The sequence below is a fragment of the Lutra lutra genome, chromosome 10 (assembly GCF_902655055.1).
Source record: "Lutra lutra chromosome 10, mLutLut1.2, whole genome shotgun sequence".
In the NCBI taxonomy this organism is placed as follows: Eukaryota; Metazoa; Chordata; class Mammalia; order Carnivora; family Mustelidae; genus Lutra; species Lutra lutra.
The window spans coordinates 76263707-76280896 of NC_062287.1; the positions used below are offsets into that span (position 1 = coordinate 76263707).

The 17190-nt window shown below is 39.9% G+C and overlaps 1 protein-coding gene across 1 annotated transcript in view; it reads left to right on the plus strand.

The window, feature by feature from the left end:
* The first annotated feature begins 8989 nt into the window (after positions 1-8989).
* Positions 8990-17190, plus strand: part of SLC17A6 (solute carrier family 17 member 6) — a 40340-nt gene continuing 32139 nt past the window's right edge. Inside the window, exons 1-3 of the mRNA XM_047692018.1 lie at positions 8990-9688; positions 12396-12648; positions 14228-14346. Of these exons, the coding sequence (XP_047547974.1) occupies positions 9603-9688; positions 12396-12648; positions 14228-14346 (458 nt within the window). The 5' untranslated portion in view covers positions 8990-9602. The remainder of the gene's footprint in view (positions 9689-12395; positions 12649-14227; positions 14347-17190) is intronic.

Below are 17190 nucleotides of genomic sequence, written 5' to 3' on the forward strand. Positions count from 1 at the left end.
CTCACAATCCTGATATCATGATCTGAGCTGAAATCAAGAGTTGGATGACTAACTGACCAAGCCATCCAGGCTCCCTGTAATGAAGAGAATTTTTAAAAAGATAATATGATAGTAAGCCAGAAGAGGTCCTAACACAAAAACACACTTGTCCTGTGTTCATGGTGTATAAAGAGTAAGAATGAGATTAGTTAAGATGAAGGTGTAGAGGTAGACTTCCCTGGGAGGATTCAGCTAACCTTGATCAGAATGGTATAAACTGAAATATTAGAATTGCTTCTGTGATAAATATGCTATTTTTTTTTCTATCCCTGAAAAAGAGAAACATGAGATCGGCTTCAAGGTTTACACAATAGTCTTTTTAAAAATATTAAGACCTATTTTTTTTAGAGGAGTTTAAGGTTCATAGCAAAACTGAGGGGAAGGTACAGAGACTTTCATATACCCCCTCCCCCATACCCAGTATCAACATCTCCAACTAGAGGATTACATTTGTTACAACTGACCTACATGGACACATCATAATCACCCAGGTCTATAGTTTATATGAGGGTTCAATCTTGCTGTTGTACATTGTGTAGGTTTGGACCACTGTGTAATGACATGTATCTATCGGTATGGTATCATATTTTCACTGCCCTAAAAACCCTCTGTGACCCATCTGTTCTTCCTTCCCCCTCCCAGTCCCCAACCCTTACAATTCCTGGGAACCACTGATCTTTTCACTTTCTCCATAATTTTGCCTTTTCCAGAATGTCATATAGTTGGAATCATGCAACATGTGCTTTTTTCAAATGGGCTTCTTTCACTTAATAATATGCATTTAAAGTGTTTCCATGTCTTTTCATGGCTTGATAGTTCATTTCTTTTCCAGTGCTGAATGATTTTCCATTGTTTGAAAATACCAGAGTTTAGCGATCCATTCACCTACCGAAGGACATCTCGGTTGCTTCTACGTTTTGGCAATTTATAAATAAACCTCTGTAAACATTCATGTGCAGGTTTCTGTGTGGGCATAGTTTTCAATTGTTTTTTTTAAAACTATTAAATAGACACTGATTTCCAATTAAATCTGGATGAGTGAACATATATAGCTTATGTCCATTTTTCTCCTAGGACCTCACTAAAATGATAGTAAGGGATTTCTCTAAGTTAAAAATGCCCAAGGATAAAGAGAATAAAACAGAAGTTTCCAATATGTAGAGGATGTTAACAAGATTTTAAAAGATGGAAGGCTGATGGGCAAGTGGAAAGTGACCTAGATGGTGGGGAAAGATGAACTTTAAATGCTTTTCTGTGGGAGGTAACCTGATTCATATGTAAACTATGGAAAAAACTTGTGAGTTGAAGTGACCAGGTCACTCTGAAAGCAGCATTGTGGGCCTGTGGTTAAAAACAGATGGTTTGCTGCAATTCTATATAAAGAGGATTTAGACCTACCTTAGCCTATGGAGACAGGCAAATAGACCTCACTCAAGCAGAATATGGAAATTTATCCCTGCAGGGTGAACCATATAGACCTGGGTCTCAAGGAAGGCAGGCACAGCTGAGGTCTGGGGGGACATGCCTTATTAAAATCAAGAGGAAACATGGTAGTGTGCATCTGAATAGCGAGATTCTATAAGTAGCTCTTCTCTTCTCAGCTTCTAGAATACTGGTTGCCAGATGTGTAATCTTCGGGAAAGAGATTGGAGGACTCCTATATAAAGAAGCTCATCAACCTAAGAAAAACAAAAACAAACAAACAACAAACAAGCAAACAAACCAATGTTGCTATCCAGGGCCCACAACTAAAAGGTTGAGTTTTTGTGTGATTCATCTCAGTTGATAAGGCCCATATCTACAGTGCTCTACTCTTTTTCTTTTCTTTTTTTTTTTAAGAGTTATTTTTTTATGAAAGTGAGAGAGAGATCAGAGTGAGGGGCAGAGAGAAAGAATCTCAAGCAGACTCCACGAGCTCAGTCTCGTGACCCTGGGATCATGACCTGAGCTGAAATCAAGAGCTGGACGCTTAATTGAATGAGCCACCCAGGCACCCCCACCGTGCCTTACTCTTGAATACAAATGGACTGCTGAGGACTCCTATGTGTCCGAGGAAAAACGCCAAAAGAATCTAAAACAAAGTGAAAAAGAGGAAATTAACAGAAAAGCAAGAACAAAAAGAAAACTAAAAATAATAACAGTTTTCTGAAAATATTAATGTTAGCTGCTCTTATTTTTGGCAACAATTGGATCATGATATGGGAAAGAAGACTAATTTTTAAAACATTTCATCAACTAGTAGACTATTGCAATAGTTGTCTTCCGAATTGAGAAGACTGTCTCCATTTTCTCTTCACAATTTACCACATTATTGCCTGATTAAAGTTCTAAGAATGTTATCCTGATTACTTCTAAGAAAAAAATATAAAATTCTTAATTAAAATCCGAGCTTTCTGAGAGCAAAATCTGTGTATTATATTTCTGTTTCCCTGGTATCCTTCAAAAGACCTGGAACATAATTATAACTCAGAAATGTTGAATAAAAGTGTAATTGAATTCACTTGAAATTCTTCTGTCTTATGCAATTCTGCCTTTCTGCTATTTTGTTCTGTAATTACTTTTATATGACCTTTCTCGCTTTCTAGTGCTTTTAATTTATATCCTATACCTCAAATCTATCTATTTATCCTTTTTTTCTATTCACTCATTTATCCATCTATGAAATTCTTTTAAGGTGCTAAATCAAGATTATTTCAGTTAATGAAAACCCTGACTCAAACTGGCTTAAATGTTAATTAAAAGGGACTCAGTGGCTCAAAATTTTGGAAAATCAGTCTAGTGAGAGAGCAGGTTTAAGGTATGGTTTGATCAGCTCTCTGATTCTGTTTCTCCACAATGAATGAGCAAAGGAAATGGCACTCAATATCCAGTGTCAGTGAAGGACCACAGCCTCTCCTTTTTATACAATAAGACCTACTCACCATGGTCTCACCATAGTATAATTGTGTCTTTACAATTACCATAAAATTACCAAAAAATTATTTAAATTGTAGCACAATTTTTCCATGGTAATTAATCAGTGCCCTTTATTCTTTGTGTTAAGAAAAAACAACAAATAATATGAATATTATTTGATACATGTTTACCTGCTGATTTTAAAATAATTTAAGTCAGCATGCTTTAGGTTAACCTTTTTAACTAAAAGACCTCTTTTTTCTTTTTCACCACTAGAGGGCAGAGGTTAGAAAAGATTTATAGCCAACACTGTGTTTCATTACATCTTTTCACTGTTGTTACTTCTGTTGTTTTTACTTCCCCAAAATTGTGATAGAGTTTCCATACAGCAGTGAAATACTCTGTATTTTAAATATTCTGTCCTACTAAAAAAACTATGTACCCATAGCTTTACTTTGGGAAATGTCACTCTAAATATTCTAGAAGTGAAATTCCCCCACCTTCTGCCTCTGATAGCTTAAGTAACTTAGAAAATGTGGACAATTTAAGCAGAAGATACCTAGGTGTTTGCAGCCAAGGGGAAATTTCAATAATGCTAGATGCTTTCCTCCAAGGAACATAATATTCCACAATCTGGAATGACAAGCCTCCTAGGCCCTTCCTTTGAATAGGAGGATAAAACCTAGGAGGTTTAACCTAGGAGGATAAAAGCTAAGTAGGATTCTTAGGACCCAGAGAGAGAGGAAGACATTTCAATTAGTAAGAGTTCATCACACTTGAAGGATATTACTTGTTACTTGTCACTTAATCTCTTTATTTACATATAAAATATCTTAAGTCATGGTAATCTCTGCCTTGGTCTCCTTTATATTGAAATATATATTTATTTTATTCTTTTTTCAAGTTGCATCTCTTTTCTGTCCTAGTTTCTCCCAGTATTCCTTATACAATCACATCTTTCAGTTTGGGAAAATCTTTTTGAGAGTTTAAAGTGAGTTCAAAGTCCTTTGTAATTTATCACATTACTCTCTACATATACTATGGAATTCAAAATTAGAAGTACTTTTCTGACATTGAGAACAACAGTATTTGGTCTCCATTCATGTTAAACTTGGATTTTTCTCAGAAAATAAGAACTTGGTTTTTTTTCCTTGAGTACAGAAAGAAAAGATAGGAATAAAATGGATAAATCTTTCTAATGGTAAATTATACAGAATAAGATACACCCTAAAAGAACACATAGCATAAGTGATTATATACATACATTTTTGGTAGTTACAATATATACTTAGGATTACAGTGTGCTTTATTGAAAGCTTCCAGTTTTTTTTAAATCAGATCACAGGGAAATCAAAAGATACTTTTTACTAGGCCACTAAATATAGCAGTGCAACATATTGGCTTATGTACACAGATGTGGATAAGACAAACTAAATTATTTCTTCTATCTCCAACACTCAAGAAATTGCATAATCATAATTTCTTGGAAAAGTCTCTGAGGCTAACACTGCCAAGTCAAATCAAATAAAGCTGAACTAAAAGCTGTCCACTTAAAAAGCCTTGATAAGAAACAAGTCACAGATGAATCCTAGAGCTTATTTGTATGGCCTCCACCTGAAAGAGGTGTGTAATTATTAGAGTGAATGTTGATTTAGGAATTCAAGTCAAATACTAAAGAGTGATACTTTAAAAAATAGCTTCTCAAAGCACCTTCCTCTTCAGGAATATACACTTCCTCCATCTATTATAACATGTATTATAACAAATGATACTGTCCTGAGCTCTTGGTTTACTATATTCCAGGAAAGGGCCTAAAATACATGTGTAAATTATCTGTTGAGTATTTGTTGAAAAAAAAAAAGTAGAAAATGTTGCATTTAAAATATCCCTGGAATTAGATACATCGAGGAATTTTTTTTGAAATAAATTTGCCTTAAGAAATGCTCCAGGAGAGATTTGTGAATGCCATTAAATATGATGCTTTAAAATATATTTTTTGGTAATGGAGAAGGAAACATCACATTTACATTACTGTTTTGCAATATTTATAAAATTATCATAAATTATTCTATTGAGATTAGAAAATTTAACCCATTTTACCACTGTCTGATTACCATATCATTTATAAATCTTAATAGAATTAAATTTCCATATAATAACTCTGGTTAACTGATTCTTAGATAATCAACTTACTTCTAAAGACATATAGTACTTGGTTAGGCATTTGCAAGTGTGTTGTCCACAAAAGAGACTTCATATTTTTAGCTGTAGATATTAATTTAAAAAGTACTAAAAGGAGATAAAGACAGAGTGAATGAGGGGGAGAGAGACTGAAAGAAAGGAAGGAAGGAAACAGTGGTTTTAATTACATTATTAAGGACTACAGTTGCTTCTAAAGTAATTGTGTATCCTTCCACCAGAGGGCAACATTTGCAAGTCGTTTAAAAGATCTCTCAGAAGTATTTCCTCATAGGTGGATATAAACAAATGCAAACCTATCACATTGTTATTGGGTAATATCTTCTATAAATTTCAAAGAATACTATAGAGACAATTATTGAAATGATTGCATATAAAACTCGATATCTACTTATAGTAAAACAGGCAATAATTTATTCTTTGAATATGTAAGAAGATTCAACTCAGGAAGAAGCACACTTCTCTCATGTTACTGGCATTTTCCTCTGTTCATTATCAACCATTCACCTCAAATAAAATAGAGAAATCTCATGGTGGGACAAGCAAAGAAAACGTAGCTTTGAATCAATGAATAAATTAAGGAAAAAGTCATAAAATTTTACAAGTAGAAGGGGTAACAAACCACTTACTCTAACCCATCATCTGTACAAGTAAGGAACTGAAGTTCATTAAAGTGAGATGATTGATTAAAAGTTAGAAGGGTGATAACCAACAGAATCAGGATCCAAACCCACGTCAGCCGATTTCACCTTTCATACTGTAATGCTGTCTAGATTCGAAGTGTGATCCATGAACAAATGGTACTGGAAACTTGTTAAAATTGTTGAATCTTAGGCTCCACTCTGGACCTATTGAATCAGAATCTGTGTTTTAACCAAGATCTTGAATTGTGACAAACTACTCTACCTCATGTCTTCAGGCAATTCATTAAAGCTAATTTTTCTCCTCAATAAAATGGGAATGAAATTAGTTTAGTCTGAAGAATAATTATAAGGAATAAATGTGATCATGTAAATGAAAGTCATTCATAATTTGTAGTAAGTTACACACATTAAATAAATTCAATGAAACCTTTTATTTTTAAGAGTGCTTGGGTAGAGGGGACAATTCTTCTATAGGAAGACTTGTCTAATAAATCAATTTAAGACTGTTAAAATTGGGTGGAAAATGGTGTAAAGGGTAAGGGAGGTAAGTGAGTAAGGGAGTAATCTCATCAGATTAATACCATATGTGTAACCACTAATGTTTCTTCGCATAAAGATAAATCTGATCATGATTGATCTTAAGGTTGATTTTAAGGTCACAAACGTACATGTTCAGTGTTTGAATTTGAGGATCACACATGAAGAAAATCTGTTGGGTATGTTCATAGTGCCCGAGTATATGTCTCTTATATTGGGAACTATTAATTTAAGAAAAGCCTAAATGGCATTCTTTGGTCTCAGGTGGCCTAGTAACAATTCTTGTAATTTTCCATATACAATATTTTTCCTTTGTTTATGACTTTGCTCAAGATGTCCCCTTTGGCTGGGATGCTCTCCAATCTTAGCCAGTTCCACCGGGCTGTCATCACCTTCGTAGAGCTAAGTTTCTCCTCAAGTATTAAGACAGATGAGGAAACATCATTTCCGGGGATCTTTTCTGTATACTTTAACTTCCAGGAGGGCTTTTTTACTTATTTATACTTGTCCAATTGCATCCATAATTGTTTGTAATTGTATTTCTGTGTCTATTTCCCATAGCTTGTGAAACCTATCAGGGAATATTCCCAGAACCTAGTGCAATTCTTGGCACTAAATGAGTATTTTTAGAATGAATAAATCAATATTAGCAATAATTCTGATTCAAGCACTTGCCCTGTTATCGAGAGAATGGAGGAGCCAGATGACATTCATTTCAACGAAGGTGAATGTAATTATTTTACTACAGAAACAATGTTCTCATGTTGGATTTGTATTGCTTGGTGCCCTTTCAGATAATCTATAGTGCAGAGTTAGCAATTCTGTTTAATGGTAGTTTATATAGCTAGTTATTTGAGGTGAAATGTAAGCAGGAGATTGGGGAGAATCAGTTTTATATCACCCTCCTAACTTCACAGATATTTATCTAACTTCTATTTTTTGTATAACTTCCCAGAATTCCAAAATCATGGAATCCCTAAGTGAATTTGATCTAATGAACTTGGTCACTAAAGAATTGAAAAAACATAAATATTTTGAAAATCACCCTAGATGAGTAAAATCCTTGTTAACTTGAACCTTTTATTTGGGAGGAGATAGATGTGTATGTGTGCGTGTGTGTGTTTCTTTCTTATACTAGATCATCTTTGGGGATATTATTTTGAAGGATTCCAGAGTTCCAGTGTTTTAGAAAAATCTGGTTCACTGTTTTATAGGGATATATATTTTAATACATATTTATCAAAATGATATATTGACATATAATATAATTTAATAATGGCAGATAGTTTTAGCTACTTTTGGTTATCTTTTTTTGACTATCCATTCACTGTATACATATCCATTTTATTTTTTGGCCTATTTAGGGAACATTCTTACATGATTCTGTATTTAGATCCATACTTTAGAAATTTGGTCCCAAAATCCCTAAGAAAAATCTACTCCCCCTGTTGGCTTAAATAAAATTCAAAGATTTTGACCTTCATAATGTGGCTCAAGGGCAATCAGTTTTGTAATCACTTGGCTGAATGGCATCTAAGAGGTTTGTGATTCATGTTAAATGCATTAATAATTAACATTAAGCTAGCATAGCTTTCTTGCTTTGCTTAGTGAAATAGATTCATTGATGCTATATCTATGTATGTGATAACAAAAGTCTTATATGAATGTCTCTCTAGAATTCTGCTTTAGGGGAAGATGGTACAAAAAAGTCACATTTTAAAGGAATATAAGTGATTTCAAATAAATCTTGAAAATATCATTACTCATAATTTGTTAACAAGCACAAGATATAGCCACAAATTTTCTCGGTATATTGACATTTCCATAGTGTGCTGTAAATCAGTTAAATGAAGAATCATAAAATTCTGAGGAATTTATATTAAACTAGCTGTATTTTATTTAACCAAGGGCACTGAGGTTGCAACTCATCTTTTCTTTCTCTTTCTCTCCCTTTTCTCCTTCCCTTCTTACCCTCCTCCTTTCTCTCTCTCTCTCGTTCTTTCTCTCTCTTTCCTTCCTTTCTTCCTTCCTTCCTTCCTTCCTTCCTCCTCTCTCCCTCCCTCCCTCTCTCCCTCCTTCACTCCTTTTTTCCTTTTTATCAGAAATTAAAACAAAACACATGAACAATATAATTATACATTCTGTGTACAAATGTTTTATATCCCAGGGAGACCAAGTGCCCCAGAATTCCAGAAACATAAATGAAATATGTTGTAAGCTTCCTTCCCTGCAACACTGTCAGAGCTGGCGGTAGTGCACTGGGCAAAATGTAAGAAACTAGAAGTAACTTGTCAATTTTTAATGAAGTCTTCCTCCTTTGAAGAGTCAAATGCACCATTCTCTCTGCAAACTCTGGCGATGATGACATATTTTCACTTGGTTTCCATAGCATCCAATCCTGAAGACTCCCAGAGTGGTTCTTGGTCAGGGCGATCCACCCAGCTCCCTTAGAAAGTTGGCGACCTGGCCAGCCAAAAGCAGCTTTCCGTTTTCCGGAAACTTACTCTGTCCGTGGTGCTGAACAATTCTGCCGAGACGCGCCCTAACGGGCGCTGTCAGCAGCGCTGAAGAAATCTTTCCTGACGCTGCCCAAATCAGAACTGTGTATCTGTTATTTACTCACGTCCTCAAAGAGCAGCAAGCTTTCTCCATCTTAATTCGACACTACCGCAGAGCAGAGTTGCGCCGGCGTGAGGAAAGGAGATCACAGGCAAGGAGGAAAAACTAACAGCAGCATTGCTCACCTGAGACCTCAGATGCTCCCATGAGTTTTGGAGGTGCTCTGCTCCCTACAGCAAAGACACCATTAAAAAAAAAAAAATACTATTCTTCTGACTTTGCTTTTACACAAAGGTTCTGTGATATTTCTGCTCCTCCGTTTAAAAGCCAGAAGATTTGACAGCAATAAGGTTTTCAAAACCCGGAATTTGCATTGTTTTTCAGTGCACTGACTTCCAGGACAAGGACTCATCTGCACCCGCCCAAATACCATGGCACTGCGTGCGCCCTTTGCCACCGGATCCTCCCCTTCCAATGAGACTTTCTGATTGTGTCTACCAACTCTCCTATTAGGAAACCCGTGGGTTGCATGCAGCTATTCTGTTGTATTCTCTTTCTCACTCCCTCCCCTCTCTCACTCACACTCTTGCTGGAGGCACACCAATACCGTTCTGCTGAGAAGAAAAAGCCCACAACTACCGTCAGCGATTAAGACAATATGCGCAACTCTCGCCTTTCATAGCCACCACTATTTAAATCTGGCAAGAGCCAACACCAGTCTTTGCAAGAATGGAGTCGGTAAAACAAAGGATTTTGACCCCAGGAAAAGAGGGGCTAAAGAATTTTGCTGGAAAATCCCTTGGCCAGATCTACAGGTAAGAGAAAGCAAACCCATGTTTGCCTGGGGCTCAGCATGAAAAAAATCTACAAAGCTATTTCTGTAAACCCTGGTTGCTTTGAGAGATTGTAATATGATCAGGAAGTCTTTTTTTGTTGTTGTTGTTGCTCACTGCTTAAGCGGGGCTGCTCTGGAAACCTGCTTATTAATTCAGGAATGTTGCACTAAATGAACCTGTCTGCTTTGTGTGTGTGTTTTTTGTTTTGGTACCTGCAGATTTTCATCCTTTCCTACCCAGGATTTATCCTCTGTACAATTGAGAAATGACCAGCACCTGTTCAGAGAATCTGTGTTTTGGTGTTTATAATCACAACAAATTAAATTCCTTTGATGCAGACAAATGAATTTTAAAAATACAACCCTCAAAAAATTAACCAAGAAATTCCAAAGAGTAATGGCAGAAGGAAATTTAGATCTCAGTTTCAAAACCACTCAAGTAGAGGATCTCCCAGTGGAATCTTCCTCATGTGCTGAAGGAAGAAGAATCAAAATATATCAATAATTAATAGCTAAAGCAGCTCGTCTCTCAGAACCCAAACAATGTATATGTATTTTAATTATTTGACTTCTCCCAGAAGTCTATTTCTTGCATGGCAAATGTCACAGTGTTCATAAGAAAAGCCATTATAATAACCCGCAAAATGACTTCGAGTATTAGAAATGATTTAATTTTGTTTTTCTCCCTGTAGTCAAGGTACTAATTATACTGAATTTTTACACCTTTAAAGAATATTGCATGAATACACTTTTCTTAATAATATGAACAAAATCAAGAAGAGAGGGCAGAAACAGAAGGATAAATGGTTCCAAGACAATGCTAATTTTCACATTTGGGAAATTGAATTCTTTAGAAACGTATAGAAAATGTAAAGAAAATGACCAATGCACTTCCTGATTTTCCAAATCTCTTTGGCTCTGGTGGGCTTCGTGTAGGCACCATCATGCACCTATGCGGCAGTAGATACCGCAAGGGCCCTGCAGTCCGCAGCTGTCCTGGAAAGAGCTGTTCTTTCCCAGCTCAATTGCCATCATCAGGTAGGGAGTTCAGGTGCATAGTCCAACTTTGCATGTATCAGCTAAAGCCAATATAAAAAAAAATCACATTAGTTACATTATTTTTTTCTCCAAGAATAAATAATCTGCCATATGTTCTCACGGTGGGATTGAACTTTAAAAATAAGCATTTACATAGTTGCAAAAGTCTTCGTGACCTATTCTCCAGGTGATATTTTGTAGAATTTGGAAGTCTAACGTTGTGTTCTGGTAGCCTCAAATTGCTTGATAGTCAGCTCCCAACCTGTGCACTCTTGGAATTGATCTTCACATTTCATTCGCTTTACTCTCATGTGTGTGAAAATAATTGTGTGTGAATATATAATTTAAATGGGCACACAGAAAAATAAACCACATGGTGGATTAAAACACACCTGTAAATTGCAAACAGAGAAGTTCTTTGTTTAAATATCGAAATTATCCATCTCAAGGGTCCACAGTGATTCTACTGTTCACATTCATTCTTTTTTTCTTCTTTTTAAAATAGACATATCACAGATATCTTGTGGGCTAGAACAACACCCTCAGTTTTTAGTAAAACCATGCCATCACCCTGCTTTCCCCTTCTCCCTGCCCCCTTCCCTCAAGGACAAAAACCTAAAAGGAACTGAATTAGACCTGTGAAATCTTGTGAAATACAAGGCAAATTAAAAAACACCAAACAAAGCATAAATGAGATCTCCATTGGTGTGGAATATCTTACCAGAGTTGATTTGGGGCACGTTTGTGTATCTGGGAGTTGCATTTTACGTCTTTGGAAATCTGCCCGTGACATTTTTCAGTGTTTGTAACCGAGATAGTAATGACGCAAGATTGTGAATAATTAATTATTCATGTTCTGGCAGTGGGAAGCTTAAGTGTCGGCCATATGCTGCGGAGGCCTTTGTTTCAAACTCGAATTAACAAGGAAAAGAAAGTAAGATATTTGACAGGGGAGTAAACGTTGAACTAGCAGCCCGGGACTGGAGGAATGGGCAGTAGAATGCGCGTGTGACACTCTCTGACAGCTTTCACGGACCTCCGCGTGGGCACCGGTCTGGAGAGGCCTTAGTCCCTCGGGTCGCCGAGCTCAGCTGGGGGACCGGATCGCGCATCCTTAACCCAGAAAGCTTCAACTTGGCTGGGAAGGAAGGGGTAGCCCGGGTGCAGGACTGAGCTGGGCTGGCCTGCAGAGGCGGGCCCCAGGAGGCTGGGTGGCTGGGTAACTGCCCGTCGCTGCTGGTAAAGCAGGGTGGACAGGAGGAATCGACATGGGTGCGGACCAGGCGCGGCTCCGGTGTCCCATTCCCTCCTAAGCTACAGACCCAGCGAGAAAGGCCCAAACGGCCGGTGTCAGTGAATCTAGGTGCTGCAGGATGGATCCCGAGGGAATGGGGGCTGGATGCCCCCGGCCAGACTGTATTAAAGTTGAAGAGATGCTATCGCAGGGAGGAGGACTGGCAGGAGCCTGGAGAGCCGGGGAGGTCCCAAAGCCTGGTGGCGCCCTAGCACCCTAACTCCAGAAGTAGTCGAACGTGTCAGCGCCCCTCCCTCCAGCCCTGACGGGTCCTGGGAATTGGGTTGGGCGGGTGTCGGGGGTGCCTAACAGGCCGCGTCTTTGCCTTCCCCCGGCCCCCCGCTCTACCGCTCAGGGTACTGGAGAAGAAGCAAGACACCGGGGAGACCATCGAGCTGACGGAGGATGGGAAGCCCCTGGAGGTGCCAGAGAAGAAGGCTCCACTCTGCGACTGCACCTGCTTTGGCCTGCCGCGTCGCTACATCATCGCCATCATGAGCGGCCTGGGCTTCTGCATCTCCTTCGGCATCCGCTGCAACCTGGGCGTGGCCATCGTGGACATGGTCAACAACAGCACCATCCACCGCGGGGGCAAGGTCATCAAGGAGGTGGGCAGCCGCTGGCCGTGTGGGTTCGCAAAGCCACATCACCTGTTTGAGCTCCATTTCCCCCCAGTGAACGAGGAAGCCTGGATGCTCGCTCAGCCCCCTGCTAGCACTGCCATTCTAAAACAGGAGTAGACCCGCGGTAGCAGTATTACCTCCCCTTTCGTTCCTGCTCTCAGGGCCTTCCTTTTCTCACCTGCAAAGTGGAAAATAGCATCTAGCTCACTTGATTTTTGTGGAGTGACTTCATACGAGAAGTTGCATAATGTCCGTTAAATCTAAATCGAAATATATATATATATATATATATATATATATATATATATATATATATATATATATAAACTCTGAAGAGTAGGGCTGCGTATCAGTGATAATGTCCCCCTGGTTCCCTCCAATTCCTGCCAAGCATTCTTAATAATAAAAATGAAACAAAACCGAAATCAAATAAACTGTGGGCATGTCGGCACTTTCTGCGGAAGGGCCTTTAGGAACTGTCCACTTAACTGGTGGAGACGAGCCGCCGCTCGGAGTGCCTCGAGGTCACAGGGAATTCAGTCCCGTAATCTTGTGAATGTGTTGGGGTGACGCCCAGGGAAAGGAGGGTCAACGTCAAAGTCACCGAAACCCGTGGTATAGACTTCCTGGTCGGGGATCTGAGCGACCGTAAGCAAGGGTTGGGAGGAGAAAATTCGGGAACCGACTATGCAGGAGAAGCGGTGAATGCTGCTTGGCCCGGGGGATTCCGGGAGACCCTGCAAAGTGCGTTCGGTTTCAAAATTATTCAAAAGGAGAAAACGGATCCTCAGTGCCCCTGGCGGGATTAGCACTCCTTTGCCTTTCAGATGCAGATATTTACTTTAAGGTTCACCTTGTAGGGCTGCCTAGGATAGCTAGGGCGGAGCTAGGCCTTGACCTTCAGACACAACCCTCCCCAGCTCTTAAGACCCTCCCGAACAAATTCTCCTCTCCACTGGCCAACCCAACCCCCCACCAACTCCCAAGGCTACTCCAAATCTTTCTGGCCTACGCCCATCCCTATTTTGCAGGGACCACCCTTTCCTCTGGCTCCTCCAACCTCCTCACCTTCCGTCCCAAGTGCCCCACTTTCCTTCGTCAGAATTCCCGAGGTTGGATCTCATTCTGAAAGCGACCCCACTACCGCATTAGTACTGACTGGTGTTAGCTAAACGGACCCCGCTCAGGGGTCGCTATCTCCAGCCAGCAAATGGAAACTCTCCGTGGAGAGTTCTAATTTCCAAAACTGGAGCTCAGAGGAGTCCTCAGTCATCGAGGGGATCAGACCTGCCTGACTGTAATCGGGGAGCAAACCCAAGGCGCCCAGCTTCGCCATTAATGGCAATACATTTAAAATGAGCACAGTTTTTCCGTTAAAAAGAAGCATCTCTTCTCTAGAAGAAGGTATACATTCAATTTTGTCAGAAAACGAAAATTCAGCCACCTCCACCTCCAGAATTCAGGGAGTGCCCCGGGGGTTGAGGGCTCCTGAACGTGAGTTTGCAGCCCAAACACTGACTCTACTCTTTCCCTCCACCCCGTTCTTTCTCCCCTACTCCCACAGAAAGCCAAATTCAACTGGGACCCAGAAACCGTGGGGATGATCCACGGTTCTTTCTTTTGGGGCTACATCATCACCCAGATTCCGGGCGGCTACATCGCGTCTCGGCTGGCCGCCAACAGGTAACGCGCCCCCAGGGCTGGGGGTCTTGTGCCTCCGAAGGGGCATCAGAGGCTGGGGGCAGGGACGATAGCCCTGCGGGATTGGAACTCCTGCGTGAGGTCTCCTGGTTCCCGGGCACCTCCGCTCTCAGGGCTGGAACTGCTGGTGCCTCCTTCCAGAATTCGGCACCCAAGAGGATTTGGGCTCGCCAGGCTGGGCGCTGGTTGCCGCTTCCTCTCTGTTATGGCTGAGCCAACTTTACATGGTCGACATGCCTTAAGGCTTGGTAGGAACTGAGACCGGGAGAGGAGTGGCCCGAGCCGGGACTAAGCCGCTGGGTGCACAAAGGGGACGGGGACGCACTATGTGTGCGTGTGTGTGTGTGTGTGCGTGTGTGTGTGTGTGTGCGTGTGTGTGTGTGTGTGTGTGTGTGTGTGTGTGTGGTTAGCGGGGTAGCGACACGTGCTGCACTCTCGCCAGTGCGCCCCCTCGCGTGCCCCGGTCCCTTTGGTGCTGACCTCCCCGCAGGGCGCATCGAACGCCGGGCCGCGGAGCCGCCCAGATGGTGCTCTGGGTCTGAAGGATTTGTCTCTATGGAGGCAGGCGGGACTTCAGGCGCCCGGGGTGCGATTCCACCTGTTAATGAGCGCCAGTGAGTAGGGGCGGGGGTGGGGACTGAGCTCAGCTGAGTCCTGAGGCTTCCAGCTAGCAGCGGGGACTGCAGCCCAGGTCCTAGAGCCACCTCCGGGGATGCCACTGGGGTCACCTGCAGAGACACCCCTAAGTATGGGGCATAAAGACTGATGGGGTGGGTATGTTTAGGAGCACAGCCTCACCACTGCAGGGTAAGAGGCAGCTTTATCTGCTTCATTGTGTATATTAAGCTAAATAAAACTAAATACATTCTCAAGGCTGAATTATAAAACTGAGAAGGAACTCTGGCACTCACCTTTTCAAGTGTTGCTTCATAGAGACCACCCCCCAAAAGACTTCAGGTCTTTCCTCAGATTTTGTATCTTTGACTTCCCCTTCCCTTCCCCCCATCCAAAGTTAGATTTTCTGGGGGAAGATATCTTGAGCTGGGCATGCTCTAGTCTTGATCCCCTCTTTGCTTTTGCTTTCGCAAACTGGTTCCTTCTCATTTCTCAATAAAATCTCCTAGGAGGCCTCTTCCAGTGGCTTTTGTCACCTAAGATCCCATTCACCAGAGGTGACTTCCTGCCCAAGATTTTTCTGTCCCCAGCAAAGCCTCCGGAAGAATTCTAGCAAATTTATTTTAGTCTTCACAATTGCTTGGGCCAGGATTTGTGGGCAGCCCTTCAAAAGAAGAGAGTAAAAGTTTAGGAATAGTGCCTTTTCAATATCATCTTTACCCTGACATCATGATGGTTAGTACTCAGACCCAATAGGAGACAAACTATTCTTTTAAAAAAAAAGAACCATTTTAAAATGAAAATCATTAACTATCTAGAAAACCCAATTCTATGGATGGGATAAATCAAATTAAAGAAAATATTTCCTTAAATAGTACTGGTAATGAACATATTACATTTTTGGATCCCTTAGTCAGAATGTCTCGAATCTTTTTTTTCTCCTCAAAATTTTTTTTTTCTAAGTCAAAATAAGCTTCCTAGAAAGATAGTCCAAACACACGTTTGTGAAATATTTTCACTTCAGGGGGAAAACAACCAATAATTCACAAAAAAACAACAATGATACAAGAAACTCAAAATAATGTGAAATGTAACAATAATGGCTGTGCCTTTAAGGTTTTTTCAGAATCAAAACCTTCAGCTTGCCAATTGTTAAAATGCTAACATTTTCCTGCCAGGAAAAAACACCAGGGATGCCCCAGCTTTCCCTCTTTGTAACACTGGGAGGTCAATAAACAGGTTTTCCTGGTTAAAAAAAAAAAAAAAAAAGCAATCTCACTCATTTCTATACTATCATTTTGTTATGTTTAGTGAAGACTCAAGCTAACTCAGGTTCTAATTTATTTGGTAGATTTTTTTTAAAGGAAAAAATTGTGAACTTTAGAAGTCACATTTGGATCTCAAGTCACCTTACCTTTGTATGGCTATTCAAGGAAGAGAAACTTAATATCTTCATAATGTTTTCAATGTCGTGTGCTCTCCAAGACTGAGAAAGCTAAAATTTATTGTAAAATATGACCAACATAATAGAAGATAAAGACTAACTACCTTATCAGATCTTTGGGTTTTGACATCTTTGTCTCACTTAAAAGATATAACATAATGTTACAAATAGTTGAAGCCTCCTGTGAAAACAGGTTTAAAAAATGTACAACATTCCCTTTTCTGATGATGAAGTATTGTATCCTAAGAAAAATATACAAAAAAGAAGATATAATAAAAACCATAAATTAATCACACAGAGACCTTATTGTTAACATGTTGATAAATGTTCAAATAATCCTATATATAAGCTACATAGAATTTTATCTTAGAACTTTTTTATTAACACAAAATCTGAGAGATTTAGAATTGGTTGGAAAGATGTACATTTCCTAGTATGACCCTTTTTCAGAAACAGAAAAAACAATACAGCAAGACAAGTTTTCCACCTACAAATATTGTATGCCTATTCAAATAAACTTCTCCCTATAAATCATCTAATAGTAGAACAAGATTTCCCTTGAGTGGGATACTGGGGACAGATTCCTTTCCTTCTAGGTGTAAAAGCTCACTTTGCAAAGGGTTTGCCATCACAGTTACAGGTGGAACTGGAGTAGAGGAACTGAGGTGTGTGAACACTGCTCCCCTAGAGAGAAGGGCTCCTGGATATGCCTCCTGGCAAATTTCTCAATGGAAAACCAACAGCAATGATGTGGCTTCTCCATTTTA